The sequence below is a fragment of the Hetaerina americana genome, unplaced genomic scaffold (genome assembly GCF_022747635.1).
Source record: "Hetaerina americana unplaced genomic scaffold, ioHetAmer1.1.p SCAF_3, whole genome shotgun sequence".
Classification (NCBI taxonomy): domain Eukaryota; kingdom Metazoa; phylum Arthropoda; class Insecta; order Odonata; family Calopterygidae; genus Hetaerina; species Hetaerina americana.
Window position 1 is genome coordinate 3,919,489 of NW_027286874.1, and position 19,787 is coordinate 3,939,275.

The 19,787-nt window shown below is 37.9% G+C and overlaps 1 protein-coding gene across 2 annotated transcripts in view; it reads left to right on the forward strand.

The window, feature by feature from the left end:
• Nucleotides 1-225: 225 nt before the first annotated feature.
• LOC139690204 (uncharacterized) overlaps nt 226-19,787 on the forward strand; it is a 33,233-nt gene continuing 13,671 nt past the window's right edge. For both annotated transcript variants that reach the window (XM_071587498.1, XM_071587499.1), the window contains exons 1-8: nt 226-959; nt 1,215-1,779; nt 5,632-5,874; nt 10,962-11,179; nt 14,370-14,564; nt 15,967-16,117; nt 18,344-18,474; nt 19,092-19,252. In XM_071587498.1, the coding sequence (XP_071443599.1) occupies nt 861-959; nt 1,215-1,779; nt 5,632-5,874; nt 10,962-11,179; nt 14,370-14,564; nt 15,967-16,117; nt 18,344-18,474; nt 19,092-19,252 (1,763 nt within the window). In that variant the 5' untranslated portion in view covers nt 226-860. The remainder of the gene's footprint in view (nt 960-1,214; nt 1,780-5,631; nt 5,875-10,961; nt 11,180-14,369; nt 14,565-15,966; nt 16,118-18,343; nt 18,475-19,091; nt 19,253-19,787) is intronic.

A 19,787-nucleotide genomic window follows, 5' to 3' on the forward strand; every position in this document is an offset into this window, starting at 1 on the left:
AGGCATTATATCTGTACCATTTTTCAATTTTTTTAAAACGTCCAAGCAAAGTTGCAAATATTTCAATTTATATTTCATCATATACAGTGGTAGTGCTCTAATTGATTTTTTACTTTACTCTGTTCCTTTATGTGCCCGAGGGTTATTGGAACATACAAGGTCATTAAAATATTTTGTACATTTTTCAACTTTGTGTATGATAAATTTGATGCTGATAACTAAATTTCAATTTCAAATAAACTTAACTGACAATTTGCTCCTGTAGTAGACTATCACGCACTACACAAGAATGACTTGTGGGAAATTTTTACAGTGGGCACTTATTATTCTCATCGTTCGCACGCGAGAAACGCGTAAATAAACAATTTGTGTAAGCCAGTATAAAATGAGAATCATTTCGACGATTACTGGGTATAAGTTGGTGGGATGACGAGGTTTGGGAAGTATTTTGTTTTATGTGCAAGATGTGGTATGTTGCTGACTTGAAAAGCAGCGTCGTATGGACATAAGCAGACAACATCAGTTCGGTATTTTGATTGGTTGTGACACAAGTGACCCAGTAGTTATATCTTAAGGAGCATTATCACCTAGCAGGGGACGTAGGATATGCAACTGAAAGAAAATACGTTGTCGTTAAGTTTGACGTGGCCAGTCTCGCAGTTCGTTTCGTATTGCCAGCTAGCAACAAAACATTTGCCATCCCATCTACCGTATATGAATATATTTTGTATTTTTCCTCCTAGAACGGTGCCAAGTTAGTTGTGATACTTAAGTATGGTTTTCTGTTGTGATTAGCGATCAAGAGCAACTAAGGTGGTGTATATTATTACTTTTATGATTTCGATAAGCCAACAGAAGAAATGGGAAATACGCATAATACCCCAGAATTAGCCCACCTGCAAAAACAGAGGGGTACTTTGGATTTGAGCCTTCATGTGAACTACGAAGAGTACTGCCAGGTGAGGACGAATTGTCATGTCATGTTTACAACTGGAAACTTCTAAGTATTTAAAATAATGATTCATGACCTCACGGTTATGAGCAACATTTATTTAGTTTTTTACAGACTCTGTTGCAAAGATCTCATAAAAACATAATACAATGTTACATGCCGACAAGTTTATTACTTTTGCATGATTGTTTCAATACGGTTATTTTTTTGGTTTTCATAGACTCCATCCAGAGCTTGATAATTTTTAACCAAATCTTTGCAGCACGCTTTAGGCCTGGTACCACAAGGCAGTCTGACAAACCTTTCCACTTCCCTGCCAGCCACCCCTACCCTGCATTCTGGCCTTAATGCCTCCTTTAATTGGCTCTCAGACATCCCACCGAGCCTCCCGGAGCGCCTCCCCCATCTGGTTACCCTTGACCTCAGTCACAACCGTCTGGCCAACATAAGCGATGCCATATTGCTTGCACTGCCTCACCTACGTGACATTTCCCTCTCAAACAACCTCTTGCAAGCCCTACCAGAGTCGACCCACCTGCTTCCAAAGCTCACCCGCCTGGATTGCTCACACAATGCCATTGAGGTGCTCCCCTCTGCCCTTGGCCTGTGCTCTGCCTTGAGAGCCTTGGACTGCTCCCACAATCGACTGAAGCAGCTGCCCATCACGCTCGGCAAAGCGCAGAATCTACAGCTTTTGCTAGCAACGGGGAATCCTTGCACATCTCCACCAAAGGACGTCTGCGAGAAGGGTTCAGGGGAGACGCTCAAGTACTTGAGGGCGGTTGCATATGGACTTGACCCCAATTCACCATCTCCTGGTCCTAATAGTATAGTGCCTCTTTTTCTTAATCGTTATCACTGGGTCTTGTTAGTCCTCACAGCAATCATACTGGGTCTTTCATTTCTCTTGACTAATCTGTACATTCTTTCTCGGTGCTCCTCCTTCAGATCTTCTTTTTTCTTTCTATTTATCCCTCTAATATATAAATTTGAATTTCCTTGGGTATTAATGGTCATAGACCATTGCTATAATTAGAAATGAGGGAGCACTTGTCAGCAGAACTAGCCATGAGGTAATTATTGGAAATACCCATGAATATGCCCAATGGACAAAGCTGTATGGTATTGCAGCTCCTATGCAATTCTTCTCCACTGTAAATAACATTGTAACTTCCTTTAGTGCACCATAAACTTGACTAACATTTGGTAGGAGTAATGGATGGCTTATTGATTTGCTAATTTTACCTGGAAATAGAAAGATTTGGTTAACTTTCTTTTCTGTGGTGCCTTATTTCAATTGCAACCTTCCTTGAAATGATTGGGGAAGTTGTAGGGCCTTGATTGCACAAAAGATTTCTTGTTGCATGGGCGACAGAATTTCTGTAGCTAGTCATTGCACTTAATGTGGTAGATTAAAAAATTCAAATGGACCATTTATAGTGGATTCCAGAGGATTTTGATTCAGGAGTAACAACTGTGAAATGTGTGTTTCGGCCCCTGCAGGCACAGGCAACTAATGTGCCCACAAAGTAGCTTTTTCTGGTGATGGCATCACTTTGGAATACTTCTTGTCTGTTGATTACTGTAGACAAAGGGGCAATGGGGATTTATGGCAAACATTAATAGTACAAAATACCAAAGCAGTGATTTATCACCATTGTTGCAATTGTGTTGCATTTTTTGATAGCATATTTAATTTTGATGTTGATGCGAGTATGTATTAATAATTGTTTTTTCTTTGAGAATAGGTGCTACTTGCTAATTATTTAATGCTATTGTAGTAGCTGTAAATAAAAGTTTTAAGCAACAAGTGTAGCAACCATTAATATAAAGAGATAATTGTTGAGGTGCTTACTTCCTTTTAGTAGTCTTGACCTTGCAGCAGAATAGCAGGTGCTCCAATTGGATGCCTTCTGTATTCCATTGTTTATGGCTCAACTTCGTGGAATTTCATGTTCATTAAGAGAAGAACACAATGCATTTTCCACTGTTATTTATTTTGGTACTAGGCATCAAAATAAAGAACAGTGTAAGAATATATTGTGTTCCTCATTTAATGGATGCCTCTAGTCAGTCTTCTAATGTCATCTAGCAGCCCTCATCAAACTTTAAACTTCTTTAGATTAAACATTTCAATCTGTACACCCTGGGAAAATATTACTAACTGATCCCTTTTGAAAAATTAAAATACAACGAAATTGTTGCCCAAAAAATAAGATTTGTGCCACTCACAAAGCATGCCCCAATTCTTATGATCAAAAGAAGAAATACATGATACACATACACGTATGGAATATATGTTAGACTGAAAGAAAATAATACCCCTGTAAATTATGTTGCTTTGCTGGATAACTTAATCTGTTTTCCCCTCTGGGGTTTCGTTGGAGACCTTTTATCTTAAGCTCCCACCAAATGAAGATAAACATTCACACCTGATACATTCATCTTTATTCATTCCAGCCTAGTTGTTCAGGTGAGTAACACACTCACCTGCTAAAGTCAAAGGTCATAGGTTTGAGTCCTGCCTTGTGTCAACTCTAAGTAGTGCAGTCCCTGGGGCACACCTGATTGCAAGCCAAGAACCCCTTAGGGATCCCAAGGGGTTCACGGGCCACCAAAAGTGTCAGGAGAGAAAAAAAACATTTTCTTTCCCCTCTCCACTCCCTGATTTGACCTCATGGAAATGACCATTGCCAATTTTTGTGATGCATCCAAGTGTGTATCCAAATTGATGAAGTTTGTTGGATGGATCTAAAATCATGCACCTGCTGCAATCTTAAAATGCTGTTGTGTTCTGAGAGCAATAGACTCAATCCTATTCCTCCCATCTATTGTTTTAGCCAGATGTCAGATTCCCTATCCCGGGAGTGGTGGGGGAGTGGGCATCAGTTGAAAAAGTTTATGACACCTATTATGTGTGCAAAGTTTAAGGTGAATATTGTTGATAGAACCTGGAATTGAAGCACCAAATGTATTTGTCATCATCTTGCATTTAATGATTTTCATTAATATTAGACACATCATAGGCAGTTTTCACAATCGATTTGGTTATTGGTGTAATAATTCTTTTATTTTATGGTAGTTTAAGGTGGTCAAATTTTTATTAAATAGCTTATAGATGAAGAAATTCTGAAAGCCTAGAGATTATTGCCAAGTGGCCCGGTTTTCTATATTTTTGAAGGTAACATTAAGATCCGCACTCTGCAAATATGTATGATTAAATCATAAATAAAACTTTTATTGTAATGCATAAATTAATGAAGGTGACATTTTAAAAATTATGTGTACTCTACTAGGGTCTGTCACAAGTTTTCCTCACTTTGCGAATTTGATCTCCCATTTGTTGTCATTTTTGACCCACTATAAAAATAATCTTACATCCTTAGGCACCAACCTAATTATTACTCATTGTTTACCACACTTTCCAGCAAACATGTTGGGAAATGGACCTTGGTGCTCCATTGGGTGGGGCTTAAATTTGCAGCTTAGGGTGTATATTTCAATGTGATGATGATCTTCTACCTGTGGTGAACACCACAACTGCCATCTGTCTGCCCTCAATTCAAAATCTTAAAGTTCAATTCAGTGGTTCATGCAACAGACTTATGTGTCAATTATTTGTTTCATTCACTCCTTACTCTGTACGCCAGTGCACCAGTTTTTTCTTACAAATGTTTCCTCCATTGCTATTTCTCCTAATATACTTTCTCAAATATTTCCCTTCTTTTGCTCATGATGCTAAATGAATGAAGAATTAATCAGCTTCTGCCACTAACTGAAATCCTTTACTCCATGGCCTTCCCAACCCGCCCATAGCTGGCTTCCCATTCCACCACTCCTCATCTCTACTTCTTTTGCATCCTCTTTGTGTGATGCCTTCCTTCCCTCTTGTGTTTTGGTCCATGCATGGCTTTGAAGATGAATGTATAGTGTGTGCATTCCTGTAGCTAATAAGTTGTGACTTGTATATTTGTCCTTCACAGAAACGGCAGCTCTCTCCTTACCTCTTCAAGTGCTTCATCAATGCTACTGGGCATTCCATTCCCCTATAATAGTATCCTGTAATCCAAAGTGTTGGTTATGGAGCTTTTTCCTCAATTAAACTTAATTTGCCTCAGGAATGTACACCATTTGGTACATAATAGCTAATTTTTGTGGATCATTGGTTAAAATTGTGGGCTTTATGTAAGGAGGACAGGTAAGACTTGGCATTAGTTTACCTGGAGAGATCTCTGAAACCTTTGGCTTGCCATACCTCGCCATAATAATTTGTAGGTCTGTATGTAAAATATTCATTGTTAAATTTTTTTGGTTTACATTGCAGTTGATGGTTAATAATGAAAAGAAACAGTTATCACTCATAATATTGTCTTATTGCTCCTAGTTTCTGTTGCATTACAACATACTGTGATGAAAGTGATAGGACAAACTACATGTTTACTAGTTGCATTGGAAATGTTACGTGTAAAACTGCAAGATTCTAGCCATTGTGGAGAATATCCACCTCAGATCTGAATGGCTTTGTGTGCATAAATTTCATTGTTCCCCAAGGTTGCCGTTTTGTTGGAAATGTCCTTCTTTCATGAAGCCCTCAGTGTGTGCATGCCTGATGGTGTTAATGCCATGAACGTGGTGGCACTTCCTCTTGGTCAATGCGTAAAATGTTGCCTTTTTTTCAGTTGAAGAGGATGCAAGACCACGAAAGCTGGTCTTCCCACGCGTGCTGGGCGGCACACAGGGCATGCCGGTGCTGGGCACTGCTGCCGTGTCTCCCTCCGGTGGTGGCAAGGAGCAGTATGTGGAGATGCAGCAAGGGGGGCGGCAGGTGGGCATGCAGACGGCTGTTGGGCTGCGGACACCACTCTTCCCACCCCCTGGCTCGACCACCCTCGATGCTCTGGAGTTGAGGGACAGGGTGGCAGGTGAGACTCGTGCATGTAACGAGGATCAGGATGATGTGGTGGCCTTCTGGCCAGAGGGCCCAGGTTCGAATCCTGGAGACTGCAGATGTTTTCAGTGACATCCTGATCCCCACTTGAGGTGCTTTGTGGAGAGCACTTTAAGTGAGTATGCTGTCTATCAGATGAACTGTCGACCCCTTGGTGCCTTTCATTAAGAGTAGGCCAATGCCGACGCCAGGTTTCTCTCCACTTTTCCTCCATTCCCATCCATCCCTAATGGCACAAATGACCTTGGCTGTCGATAGCATCCCCTAAATCTAATGCTGCTATGTAGCTTTTTGTGAGAGAGTGAATTTATATTTTTGAGATATTGCAATTATCAGAGGATCAAAAAAGTAAAGAAAATAAAAGGATAGTACAATTTTCAACATCATTTGATACCGATTTTTAATCATATTTTCAGGAAAAATTATTCCTTTAAAAATCCTGATTATCCCCTATTTATGGAGCAAGCATATTTCATGCCATTTACCTGAAAAATTCAATCATAATTGTGCTGAGGCTTTAAAGTGTTTCAAGTGAAACACAGAAGTGACAGGGTGAACAGATATTTGGAATCAAGGCTCTTTTAACCTCAAATAACATGAATACTACTTATATTTGAATAAAGACTCTAACAGAGTGGTGCTATTTCTTTTGTTCAGTTGTCAAATCAAATATCACCATAGACTTAAACATTCAAAGTGTACATTGATGTAACCTTTCTCTAAGGAAATATTTCTTTGCATTTATCCTGAGTTAAACTTAGCTAATTTACTAATCTATTATTACAGCTCATTAATGCCTCAGTCTTGCGTCTTTGAGAAAAATCAGTGTAATACTGATGGAAAGTAATGTATCTCCATATCAATTCCATGTATAATAAGACTTCTATGTTATTTATGATCAAGAATAAAAATATCATGCTGAAGGTACGAGATAACATCTTCTCGTTCCCATTTTGCCTCTTTTAGATGAGAGTGTAGTATTTGGGGCCTTGGTCCTTCACTTTTTCTATAGGGTCCTCCTCCCCATGCCCATTTGTGCCCATGATTTCACAGTTGTGATGAACTTGGTATTTGTCCCACTTATGGAGTTTTAATGCTTTATTTTAATTGAGTTACATTGCAAACTAGTTGAACCAAGTGTGCACTGGATGTTATGGTTGTGGTGATTAGCGGGAGTAAATAATTCTCCATCCGACAGCATGAATTAGGCCTAACTGTCTGACCTCAACAGCCATAAAAACTTGGATATTGTTCAAACAACTGGCTGATCTCCACATCCTGGCTGCCCAGTGTATGGGTGCCCTCCTATGAAAATTTTCAAAGAAGAAATAAAAAACCTGTGTAGAAACTTGTTCTACATTTGATATGCTAAATTAAAATGTAACTGGTATCCTTTGATATCCATTCACCCATCAGTCTCAAATTTGAAATGACTTTGCCTAATAATTGCCTGTTTATGAATTATTTTCTTGATGACTAGCACAGGAGTTTGTAGTGAAGTCTGTTTTGTTTGGCAGCTCCTTTTTAACTCACTCTGTGATTTCATGTCAATTTAAAAATTTTTCAAAGGGTATGGCATATTAAGTATAAAACAGATACACACATTATACTTTTAATTTTTATTTTGCCTCTCCCATGTATGAAGCCGAAATGAGCTTGTGTCAAAGTTGAGATACATGTATTTTTGACCTACCAAATAATTTAGAATAGAATTCGCTCTTACTTTTGGAAGGTCAAGAAAAGAAGAAAAAAATATTGTCTTAGATCCATGCAAACACAGTATTAACGAAGGAACAGAAGCAGAAATATAACTGGGTGAAAAATTAGCTGAAGCCTCTCATGATTTGGCGGGTTAAACTTAAACAAAGAGCCTCTGTACATAATCTCTATTGAATCTATATTTAAATGAACAATTATTCAAATGAGTGATATGTGTGTGTAATTTAGTTATGCTGAAGTAATGTAAAGAAAGACAAGTTATATTTATGAATTGTTGTTTTTAATTTTAACCATGTAAAGGATGAAGATGCAGTTGAGGAGGATAATGTCATTGAGATAGAGTCATAAACAGATAGAGATTGATGAAGAAGATATTTCTCCACCTTAACTGCCATTTAATAACAAGTAGGATGAAACTTCATCCCTGCAAAAAGCAGGTTATCGAACCTGGCACTAGGAATAAATGGAGGAAGTAGTCTAAATAGGCTTTATTTCCTGCATCAGGGCATCAAAACACTGAATGGTTTCTTTCTTTCATTCAAATGCATTTGTTCTTGATCAATGGGCTAACAGTGTTTTACTTCACTGAATGTATTATTGTATTAAGTTATATACTACTCTTTAATGATTTACAAAAATATTAATTTTGGATTTTATTGACATATAAAATGTAAAAGTGAAATTCTGTGGTCACAATGAGTGCCATCAGTGTATTACTGTATTTTCCCATCAATAACGCGTCCCCAGAACTTTGTAGTTATCATGAATTTGTATAGATACTGCGTGACCAGGGCTTCATAGTTATCTTGAATCTGTATAGATGCCACGCATCTGTATTTACATATATATATATATATGGGCGTAAAAATTTTTATAGTGTGTGTAAAAATACGTCTATATCAGATATGTGTGTATAAAAATGCATCTATGTTTGGATTTTTTCAATTTTCAATAGTATATAACGCCTATCGTCATTTTTTCGATCATCTGAACAGTTTTATGTAGATAATGTGTGCGTTATGGATGGGAAAATATGGTATTTATGTTTCAAAGTATTGAACTTGCTAGCATTGTTTTGACCAGCTATTGGCATACGAGGGGGGACCCTAAAATAACTGGAATGTTGTCATAGATTCTTTAGTTCTCAATACATTTACATCAATTTTTGTTCACCTTCAAAGTATTCCCCATTGACCGCAAGGCACTTCTCCAAACAATGCTTCCATTGTTCGAAACATTTCTGAAATTCATTTATTTTGATGTCCTTTAGGCCTTCTAGCAATTTTTGTTTTACCTCCTTCACGGTGTCAAAACGCTTTCCTATCATGCCCCTTTTGAGTCTGGGGAACAAAAAGAAGTCAACAGGGAGCTAAATCTGGTGAGTAGGGGGGTGAAGAATCGATGTCATGCTGTTTTTGTCAAAAACTGCATCAAGGAGAGGGCGGTATGAGCCCGCGCGTTGTCGTGATGGAAGAACCAGTCGCCTGTGTGCCAAAGATCTGCTCTTTTCTTCTGGATACTCTCCCTCAATCTCTTCAAAACCTCCAGGTAAAACTTCTGGTTGACAGTTTGACCAGGGGGAACGAACTCAGAGTGCACAATACCTCTGCAATTGAAGAAACAAATGAGCATTGTCTTGATTTTTGATTTCACTTGTCGAGCTTTTTTTGGGCGAGGAGAGCCAGCTGTCTTCCATTGGCTTGATTGCTGCTTCGTTTGAGGATTGTGTCCATAGCACCACGATTCATCACCAGCAATCACCTTGAAAAAAAAATCAGGGTCCTCTTCGAGCTGATTTTGAAGCTCAAAACATGCCTGAACTCGACGCTCCCTTTGCTCGTTAGTGAGATGGCGAGGGACAAATTTGGCTGCAACCCTTTTCATATGCAAATCTTCAGCTAGAATCCTCTGAATTGAACTCCATGACACTCCAGAAATCTCCCAGAGTTGATTAATGGTTCTGCGGCGGTCTTTGCGAATGAAAGCATTGATTTTGTTGACGTTTTTGTCAGTTCTTGATGTTGAAGGGTGGCCTGAATGGGGTTGGTCTTGAATTGACATTTCACCATTTTTAAAACGTGTAAACCACTCGTAGACTCTAGTTTTGCTTATGGCAGCCTCCCCATAAGTAGTCCTGAGCATTACAATAGTTTCTGCGGCCGATTTCCCTAACAGGAAACAATTTAACTGCAGCGTGTTGCTCTTGATAATCCACCATCACGTTTTTTGCTGAAATGAAAAAAGTTGTTTCACTGAAACAGCTCTCACGGACAGACTGATCCAGTCGCAGCAAAGGCGCTTTGCATACTGATGCAGGAGGCGTGAGCCTGATGTACGACTAGCCAAATAAAGGCTTCCCCCCACTCTCACTCCCCACCGCAGCCCAATTCCCGTTACTCTTGGGTCCACCGTTGTAAGTTATGGCATTCTTTTCTGTCAACTACTCCAGGATTGTATTTGTTATCATTCTAAACTTTAAACTTTCTTTACTGTTTTTCCATTGTAAAAGCTGTAGTGTTTAAGATAATTTCCAAATCATAGTTCATGTAAAAACCCATTTTCTTAAAGAGATTTGGTTTTCAGTGGGATAGAATAGAATCATGATCCCTTGAAACTGAAGGGATCAGGCATTTCTATCTAGTTTGAGCTATGAAGATGTAGGAAGAGAACTTAATGATACCAACTAACTTAACAACAGCTACATAATGTTTTGGAACTACTGACCTTCCTCCCATGACTTGCTCTCTTTTCTATGATAGCCTAACATTTTTTGTATCAATCCCACTGAGTTCCACTGCAAAAATAATGAATTCCTCCTTTTTTCCTTTGTTGAAGTGATAACATCCCAGTGTCATAGTCTTTTGAAGGGGACTCCAACAGAGGAGCCAAGTATCAATTCTCATCAGTTTGATGTATCTAGAAGCTCATTTTTTGCATATTTTATCCATGGAATTTGGGGCGTGGTTCATAAACATGGGAAGCATATTTTTGCTGACCCTGTTTTCCCCTAAAAATTAACATTGACTTCTTATTTTTTTGCAATAATTCAGTAGTTTTATTTAAAAAATATTAATCTACGGAAAGAATTTGATATCTAGTGATGTGAAATATGATTATCTTTGCGACAATATGTCATAATGTCGACGGAGAAATAGGGTTTTGCACCAGGGTATGACCCATTGTTGGCATGACCTCAAAACATGGGCATAATGCCGTGACTATAGATAATTAGAGATGCAAACTGTATATTATACCAATAATAATTGAACACTAACATGTATATGAGTGGAGTGGTATCATGAGACTGGTCCCCACAATTTATTTCACATTTTATCGTTGCAGGTTTGCTGTTTGGGGCCGCCGTTGGGGACAGCATAGGCCTAGCAACCGAGTTCCTCTCACTTGACGAGTGCATGTTTCATTACTGCCCTCTGGGGAAGGCAACACCTTCTGATGCGGGCTCCACTGTTCTGCCTCTCCTGCGCCACGATCGGATCATCCGAGATGGCCACAGAGTGCGCTGGAGCCGTGGAGATTGGACGTCTCACTCAGAAATCATGGTTTGAATCATCACTTCACTCCCTTCTCTCTTTCTCTATGTGCCGGGCTCCTTTCTTCGTGCACATGGCTCCACACTACACTCCACATCAGGATTATTGTTCCGGGAAGGTTAGATTAAATGCATCTTAAACTCTCGATTATCTGTGAGCTAATGGATGCATGATGGAGCATGGATAATCGAAAAACATGGATAACCAAAATATCGGGGAATTATGATCATGAGATGAAGATATATATACAGCCACTCATTTGTCATACCTTGCAATTAAATCGCTTTTTTTTTAGCCATGAGAAAGTACAATTTTTCCATTTTTCAGTCATTTTAATGAGAGTGGATTTGTAGTTTCACAAACGAAGAGCTACCATAAAGTGAATAACAGAATTTATTTTCCTCAGGGAGTTATACCAATCTCATAGCCAGGCAGGAGAAACAAATGACAAATTTTAAAAAAAGAATACTGATTCATGTTCATAATTTGATACCGATTTAAGTTATACAGTGCAGATAGTTAACGACATATTTGTTCATAATAAAACTATTTTTTTGCATACTCTAAAGGGGAATATGGATTTCTCAGGGCTTATGAATTCGAGGGAAATGATAATGGGAAAGTAACATTGTAGTACAAAAATGTTTAAATTAAAACATTAAATACAAATTTTTATTTTCATTAAATTATAAAGTTTTAAGGAAGGTGAGGCTTTACTAACTTTATTTTTTTAAAAAGGTCCATCAAAATTTCAAAGTTGTTTATCATATTAATGATTATAATTTTATTAAAATGTCAAGGTGAGGGAAGAGAATAATAGCACGCATAATATGCACACAGGCATTTAAGAGTTTACTGTACTTAGGTTGAAATCTATGCAATCACTACTCCGTTACATTATAAACGTATAGCTATGATAATAATTATCTTGTCATTCTCTTGCGCATATACATCAATGATATACATGCAATGCTCTGGGAACAAAATTATATTTTTTAGCAGATAGATATGTAACAATAATAATAATAAATTTTATTGGTTCCAGGACTTTACAAAGTAAAATATAGGACTAGTCAGAGAATAAACAATCAGCTGTTTCTGTGTTCTGAAGACTTCAGAAACTCAAAGCCTAACTTTCTTGGGTTACCACAACTCAGTTGTTCTTGCTTATAGCCACATTTTTACCTGATGACTGAGTGTGAATACTTTGTGTCATGGAAATAAACATAACTTCAAATGTGATTGTGTGTTGAGTGGATTTCATCATCTCAGAATCATCTAGGGATGGTTTTTTTTTGGATCTGGGCATGGAAAACCATCTTTTTGCCCAGAACTGCAGCTCTGTAGAATTTAGGTTATTACTAGTGAAACTTGGAACCTGGAAGACCAAACTGTGCAAAATCTGTCCGTGATCTAGTTTCCTATGTCTCTTCTTTTCCAGACCTCAAAGCCAAGCTTTCCTCTGAAGCACTTTGTGTTTAATTTGTGCTTAACAAACATGTTTGAAGGATAAGAATACTTACCATAAAATTTTCCATCACTTTTGTTTGGTGAGAGCCCATTCAAGCAATAGGGTTGACTTCAATGTAGAAGCAGTTCTTATTTTGGAGAAACAGTCCTTCAAGTCTTGATTTCATTATGTGATGCAGGAATATGAAGTGGTTTTCTCCCGATATACATGCTTAAGTTTACCTAAAAAACTAAATTATAAGTCTATGGCCGAGGAGGCTGGCGGTAAAAAAAATAACTCTTTTAATATGCTGCAATTTAAAAATCGTACTTTTAATTATTTACTTCTATTATCTTTGAAAGGTATTCATGATAATGCCCTTATGCATTGTAAATTTTCCTTGACATAGTCCTCCTAAATTTGAGAGAACTCAGATTCATAATCAATTAATCATAGAAGGTATTTTATATAATTATAGTACTTAGTAAATTATGGTTAGTTACTTCATCTTTATCTTTATATACATGTGTGGTAATTTCAAAAATATAACAAACATTTATATAGTACTTCTGCATACATGTAAGTTGAGTTGGGTGTGTAATGATTAGGAAATGTTTTAACTTAGCTAAAAATTGGAAGACATATTGGTATGCCAATAATTTGTGTGAACTTATCAATACCACTCGGGTTGCAGTAAAGAACTCTGTGTTCTCATAGGTTTCCCATGTGAGACTTCTCTCCTAAAATGTAATACGTCCAGAATTTGAGTGAAAAACAAACCCATTTTCATCACCATCAAACTTAAAGTACATCCGCAATGCTTATCCAATATTCTGTAAATTCACTCCTGGCATTCATGGATTCCCCCAGATGCATTGCTAAATGAGGTCATGGTTTTTTGTGCAACTTTGTCCATTAACTTGAGATTTTGAAACCTCTCTCTCTCAGTATTGTTATACCCAGATGTTACCAATATTTCACTTACTAATGCCCCAAACATGGCATATTGGATAAACAAGTGTGCATAATACTCCAGGTCAGAGGCACACTTTTGAGTTTTGTGAGTCAACTGAAACACGCACGCCTAAACTGTTAGCTTTTCCCTTCTGGCTGGTCACCAGGCAAACAGCCTTATTCCTGCCTTTTTTGTAGTTTCTCAAGTTTGTTCAATTTTTTGGCAATCCTGTTTGGTTCAGATTTTAATTTCTTTCTATCACTTGACTAATTAGTATTTGTTGCTTATTGAAATCTATCATCTAAATTATTTTTCTTCACAGCAATGCATGCATGTACAGGAGTCCTCTAAATCTATCTGCTTTTCCAATGAATGATGTATAAAGTTTGTTGATTGTGAGAATGGCATACCAGGAGTAATGTATTACATCTAATACAAGATTGACTTAGGAAGGACACCCAGAGTTTTGGAATGTTGTTTTTGATTGTGGTGGAATCATGAGGGCATCATAATGTATATAGATTTTGGGCACAACCATTTGAATTTACCATGGCAATGAGTTGCATAGTTACACAACCTAGAATTTAAAATGAGAATAATGAACATTTCCAAGTATTTGTAGAAGAATGAAAATGGAGGTACGGAATATAAATGATGGAATTAGAAAACACCTGCTGATTGGAAGCATGTTTGAAAAAGTGCTTCACTTGATTGGCTAATGGATTCTCATGATTAGCACATGCGTGCATGGCAATCTTTTCAGATATGCTTGTGTTCCCTTGTGTCTCACTCAGCTCTTGGTCCTGGACTCCATTATTCGTTGGGGTGGTATAGTGGATGAGCTGGACTTCGCCCTGCGGCTGAAGACATGGTCAGAAACGCAGACTACGGATGAATCGGATGAAGCCAAGCAGGAAACAGTTCCTACTGGAGTCAAAGGAGGACCTGTTGAGGGAAAATCACACATCTCCTCACCCATAATTCGAAAGGTTTGGAAGAATCTTACCTTCTGTCCTTTTATTTCCTTTTAAAAATGTTAATTCCTTTCAAATCATCGGGCAAGTTTTGTTTACTATTACAGATTTTTACAATGAGTGAATTATTTAAATTTTTTTATCAATAATGTATTAATCTCACCACAGCTCTGGGTAAGATTGAAGTTCACTTAGTCTGTCAGAGCGTGGAGATGTGGATGGCAATAGGAAACCACCGCATTGCTCTTCAAAAGGTATATGTTTTAATTCATTAATACCATCTCTTGAATAAAATATCCCAGAGGGGAAACACTTGACACAGAGTGACCAAGTTAGGACCAGCCAGAATGGATAAATGTAAAAAGGGAACATGAAATGTGAGGACTGTATATGGTTGGGACATCTTGAAAATCTGTAAAATCTTATGGTCAGAGGCAAGTGAACTTTTGAATGATGTTATGGAATGATATATTCAGAAGATGATCATGAGGTAGGAGTTGCCATGTTGTTGCAGGACGAAAGGTAAGAAAGAATTAAGTTATTGTGGTAGTACGCTGAGAGGATACTTATTATCAGACAGGCCCACAGCAACAATGATAGTGACATTATTAATGTTGATTTTCAGTGTTACAGAAGAAGAAATAGTATAATAACAAAGATGAGATATCATCATCATAATGAAGGAGAATGAAGACTTAATGGAGGATTATAGAATACTGGTCAGGGCTGACAAAAATGGAAGCAGCAGAGGGCAGTTTGTTATGGGGGTTTGATATGATTCACCAAAGGATGAAGGATTCATCAAATCATCACTCCTAAACATGGTGTAGAAAATGCTCATAAAAATACGGAGGGGTCAAGAGTCAAATACCAAATGGACTGCCTATGTACTTGAGGCTCATTAAGTGAACCACGAAGGGCATATTATAATTGTGAGGACAAGGGTTTGGGCATTAGCCCAGGGGTATCTATTGAAGTATTTGGATATTTCCATATTGATGTGTGAAAAAAAGTATTGGACAATGAGATAGATAAAATTATGCAAAATATTGTGATATTATGCATATTTGCTCCCATCTTGTACCATGTTGATTTTAAAAGAAAATTTGCCTGCATTTAGTATTAAATGCAAATTGTAATTCATTGAAGAAAGTTAAGGTAATTTTTTAAAAATTTTCTCTAAACAAAAGAAGTGCTTAGTGTTTTGAGAGTTTGATAATGTTTTGGCCCATGTAGGAGGAGTTCTGTTTTATGACTTGTTCAGGAGTATTTTTCTCTTCTAGTTGGCCATTCCAACTCAATAGAAATGTGATTTATGAATTGTGTGTGCTTTTATTGTTTTTTGAATTAGTGAAAATTGAGGTGAATATTTGGCTGGAGTTAACTCTTTATTTGTTTGATCACCTTTCCATGGCAGGTTGTGTCCAAGCCAAACTTTTCAAGCTTTCCCCATGATGCAGCTCATGCTGTTTGGAAAGAGGCCCTCCAGTCCACAGCCACCAACAAATTGGCGTCAGAAGAATCTACTTGCCTGGATAATGGCTCACTTCCACAGTCTATAGTGTTGGGTTAGATGAATTTTTTTATTACCTTAATCAAACTAATTTAGTGCCTGGGTGTTAAATTTATGGATATTTTTAGTGTTAATTGAAATAGGAATGATTGGGACAAGGTAATGCAGTGGATAAAGCATTGAACTATTGACCTGAAGGCTTGGGTTCAATTCCTGGAGATGCATCCGGGTATTCTCAGCTTTACCAAAGCTGTGCAATTTTTTGGGTACCTGATCTTCCTGGGAAACCATAGCTGGCACAGGGAAAGGAACTGGACCTCCTTATTACCCTACTAATATGCAAATTGTTTAATGAGCTCTACCCTCTCCTATCGTCAGAACTGTGATGGGAAACTGAAAAATTGCTGCAGTATGTAAATGTAATGGGGAACTCTGAATGCTGGGGGCTAGTCCAAATGACATCATGAGGGTCATATGTTTCAGTATGCTATACAAGTTTAGTTTGACCCTCACATTGGTGACCCTCATTTTTTTGAGCAGAGTTCATCGAGCTCAGTGGCTAGGCCACTCAGAGCACCACTAATGCAGAGGTGTCAAGTTATTCAAGGCTCAGACTCCAGTGTTCATTTTTCATTAGTATTTTTACTTCAACGTTTGTGCCTTTCTGAATGTGCTTTGACATAGTTACCTCGTGAAGTATCCGGTAAGCACTGTTGCAACTGTCATCAAAGATGAATCTCTTTGTATGAGGAAATACATACATGTGTGTAAATGTTTTACCAGGGGATGAGCTGATGGGAATTGAAACTTAAAGCCAGGTAATCAATAGGCATGAGCTACATTCATTATCAAGGTGTATAAATAAAAAGAACAAGAGTTCAACAAACCCTCTGGGAATGTACTTTTGTTGAAATAGTCTGCGGCAATAGAAGTGATAGTATAAATATCAGGTAATATTACTTTGTATGAGATACATGAGTCTTACTTTCAGCTTTGTGTATAATTTTTATCTGATCAGTTTGCATTGCTTTCATTGTGTTGCCTTATATTAAATAGCTTTACTTTTATCAGGTGTGTGTCAAATCATGAAATCATAGAATTGAAAAATTGAGGTGTAGGTTCATGGATGTGTACTTAAACTCAGAAATAAAAATTGAAATCTGCACCAAATGGGTCGGAGAAGGGCAAAATATAACATCAGTTTATCCTTACCCTGAGAGAATTTTAAGAAGAATAGGAAACATGGGGATCGAGATGGTGCGGCGGCTAACATGCTGACTTCTCACCAAAAGGGCCCAGGCTCAAATCCTGGAGACAGTAGATATTTTTCAGTGAAATCCTGATCCCTACTTGAGGTGCTTTTGGGAGAGGACTTTAAGTGAGTACATCATCTGTTGGATGGGATGTTAAACTGCAGACTCCTTGGCACCTTTCGTTAAGAGTAGGCTAATGCTGACGCTGTGTTTCTCTCCACCATTCCTGCTCCCCAATCCATCCCTAATGATGGAAATAACCTCAGCTGTCCCTCGATGTTCGACCAGGACCCGGGCTCGAATCCCAGTCAATGCGAATGTTTTTTACTCTCTGAAATTGTTACATTGTAATGCATATTAGTGGATGACTCCATCGAAAAGTTACTGCTGTTTCATCTCCCACAGTTTCTTGTTATTAGATAAAATATTGTCTCAGCCGTATAAATACTGGCCATAGCTTGAGGAAAATTGGTCATTATCTTACCATCCCCTTTACATTTCCTTACCATCCAAGATACATTTATGTATTGCATTTAAGTACATACATAACTTTTGAGCTATAAGTTGTGAATTAATATTTTTGGGTACATATTGTTGTATAGTTATGAAGATTCCTAAGTTTAAATCCTAAATACCCAATTGTAATGGCCCACTTCATATTCAGGAAACTGATTGAAGTTGATGAAATGAAACCATCATATAATTTTTTAATAATTGATTAACATTCATTAAAATTATTTTGATTTTTCTTGATGGTAATCTCATGCATAAAAATTTGAAAAATACACACTTTTTGCCAGAAATTATGACCTGTTTGAATTTTATTTAGTGATAAGGATTGTTTGTGAGTGAAAGTACTTGAAATGATAATATGTAGGTCTGTCGATTAACGTTCCACTGTTCTTTTATTTCCATGATGGAAAATTGTCATGAAAACAATTTTCTGTGGCATTACCAGTTAGTTGTTTGGCTCGAACTTCTTACAATTTGCTTACTTTTTTTAATTGTGCTCATTGGTTCACTTCAAGGTGTGCCTCACTTTTACAATCTGAATGAGGTGCTGTCCAATTCATCGAGGATCTGCCTCACGTTGCACCAGGACCCAGCATGCATTGCCTCTAGTGTGGCTACCTCAGTCATTGTCGCCGAGCTCCTCCAGGTACATGCTTCACTTTGGCCGGTGTTGAGACTTCCCTAGGTTAATGAATGGCATTCTCTCTGCTCCCTGGTTTGGCTACCTATCAATGTTTGTGAAAGCATTAGCTATATCATGGTTGGCTCAATGCGAGCTATGTAGTTACTAGGTTATTGTAGGCATGGTAATTGTTAATCACCTGTGATAAAAATATCTGTTCTTCTATTGAGAGTTTAGTACAGTGTGGATGAGATGCTAATAATGTGTAATTGATTTTACAAATTCCATTGACTTTTGATTAAAAAAAGGTCACTTGAAGTGCTGGCAGAGGACAGAAACTATCCCATCTAATGCCTAAGGCAGGCAATTTTTCTTTCAATGAGCATCAACTTTCATCAGTTCTGAGGGGTCCCAATAAAAATTTGGCTTCTCATTAAGGTTTCCCGGAGCTAATCTATCAGAATTTATGCAACATTCTTGCCGTAGATAAAACTTAAGCCTTAAGGTTAGTTGGTAAGCATGCTGGCCAATGAACTAATCTTATTCTTGTGTAAGTTTGTTTATTAAACATGAGAGGAATGTAGATTTGTGCTCCTTGCGGTTGAGGGTTTGTGTTATGTGTGGTTTGTTGTCCTTTGCAGGGGCGACTGGTTGGTGGAGCCAAGGGGGAGGCCGACAGTGGCAGTTCTCTGGATGGTATCTTCCGTTCAGCACGAGATGCTGCCTGGCCACATCTCAAGGATTGCAGCACCAAGGTTCAATCAGCATTTGATGCTTGTTTCTGGCCGCATTCGCGAGCAGAGTGAGTGTGCTTCTTCCTTTCATAAATTGGGATAGTTTCACGGAGTGCTTGGTATTAATCTGATCAATACGAGGGTAATCCCATAAGTACCCGACCCAGCAAGGAAAACAAACATTTTGGAAAAAAATGTATTTATTTTTCAACATAATCTCCTTGCAGCTCGATGCACTTTTCCCGGCAATGTTAAATAAGTTTGATACCCTTCTTATAATAAGAACTGTCTTGCTCCTCAAAATAGCTATTAACTGCCGACATCACGTCTTCACAGTTGGAAAATCTTTGACCATGGAGACATTTTTTCAAGTTTGCGAAAAGAAAATAATCTGATGGGGCTAAATCTGGCAAATAGGGTGCATGAAGTAGCAATTCAAACTTTAATTCATGAATTTTGGCCATTGCCATCCAACGGATTTTTGGGCTGGTGGATTGTCTTGATGAAACAACACTGCTACGGCTGCTTTTGTTTCTTTTCTTCGCTAAAACGTTGCAATAAGTTTGCATTACACTCGCCGTTGATAGTTTTTCCTTTTTCAAG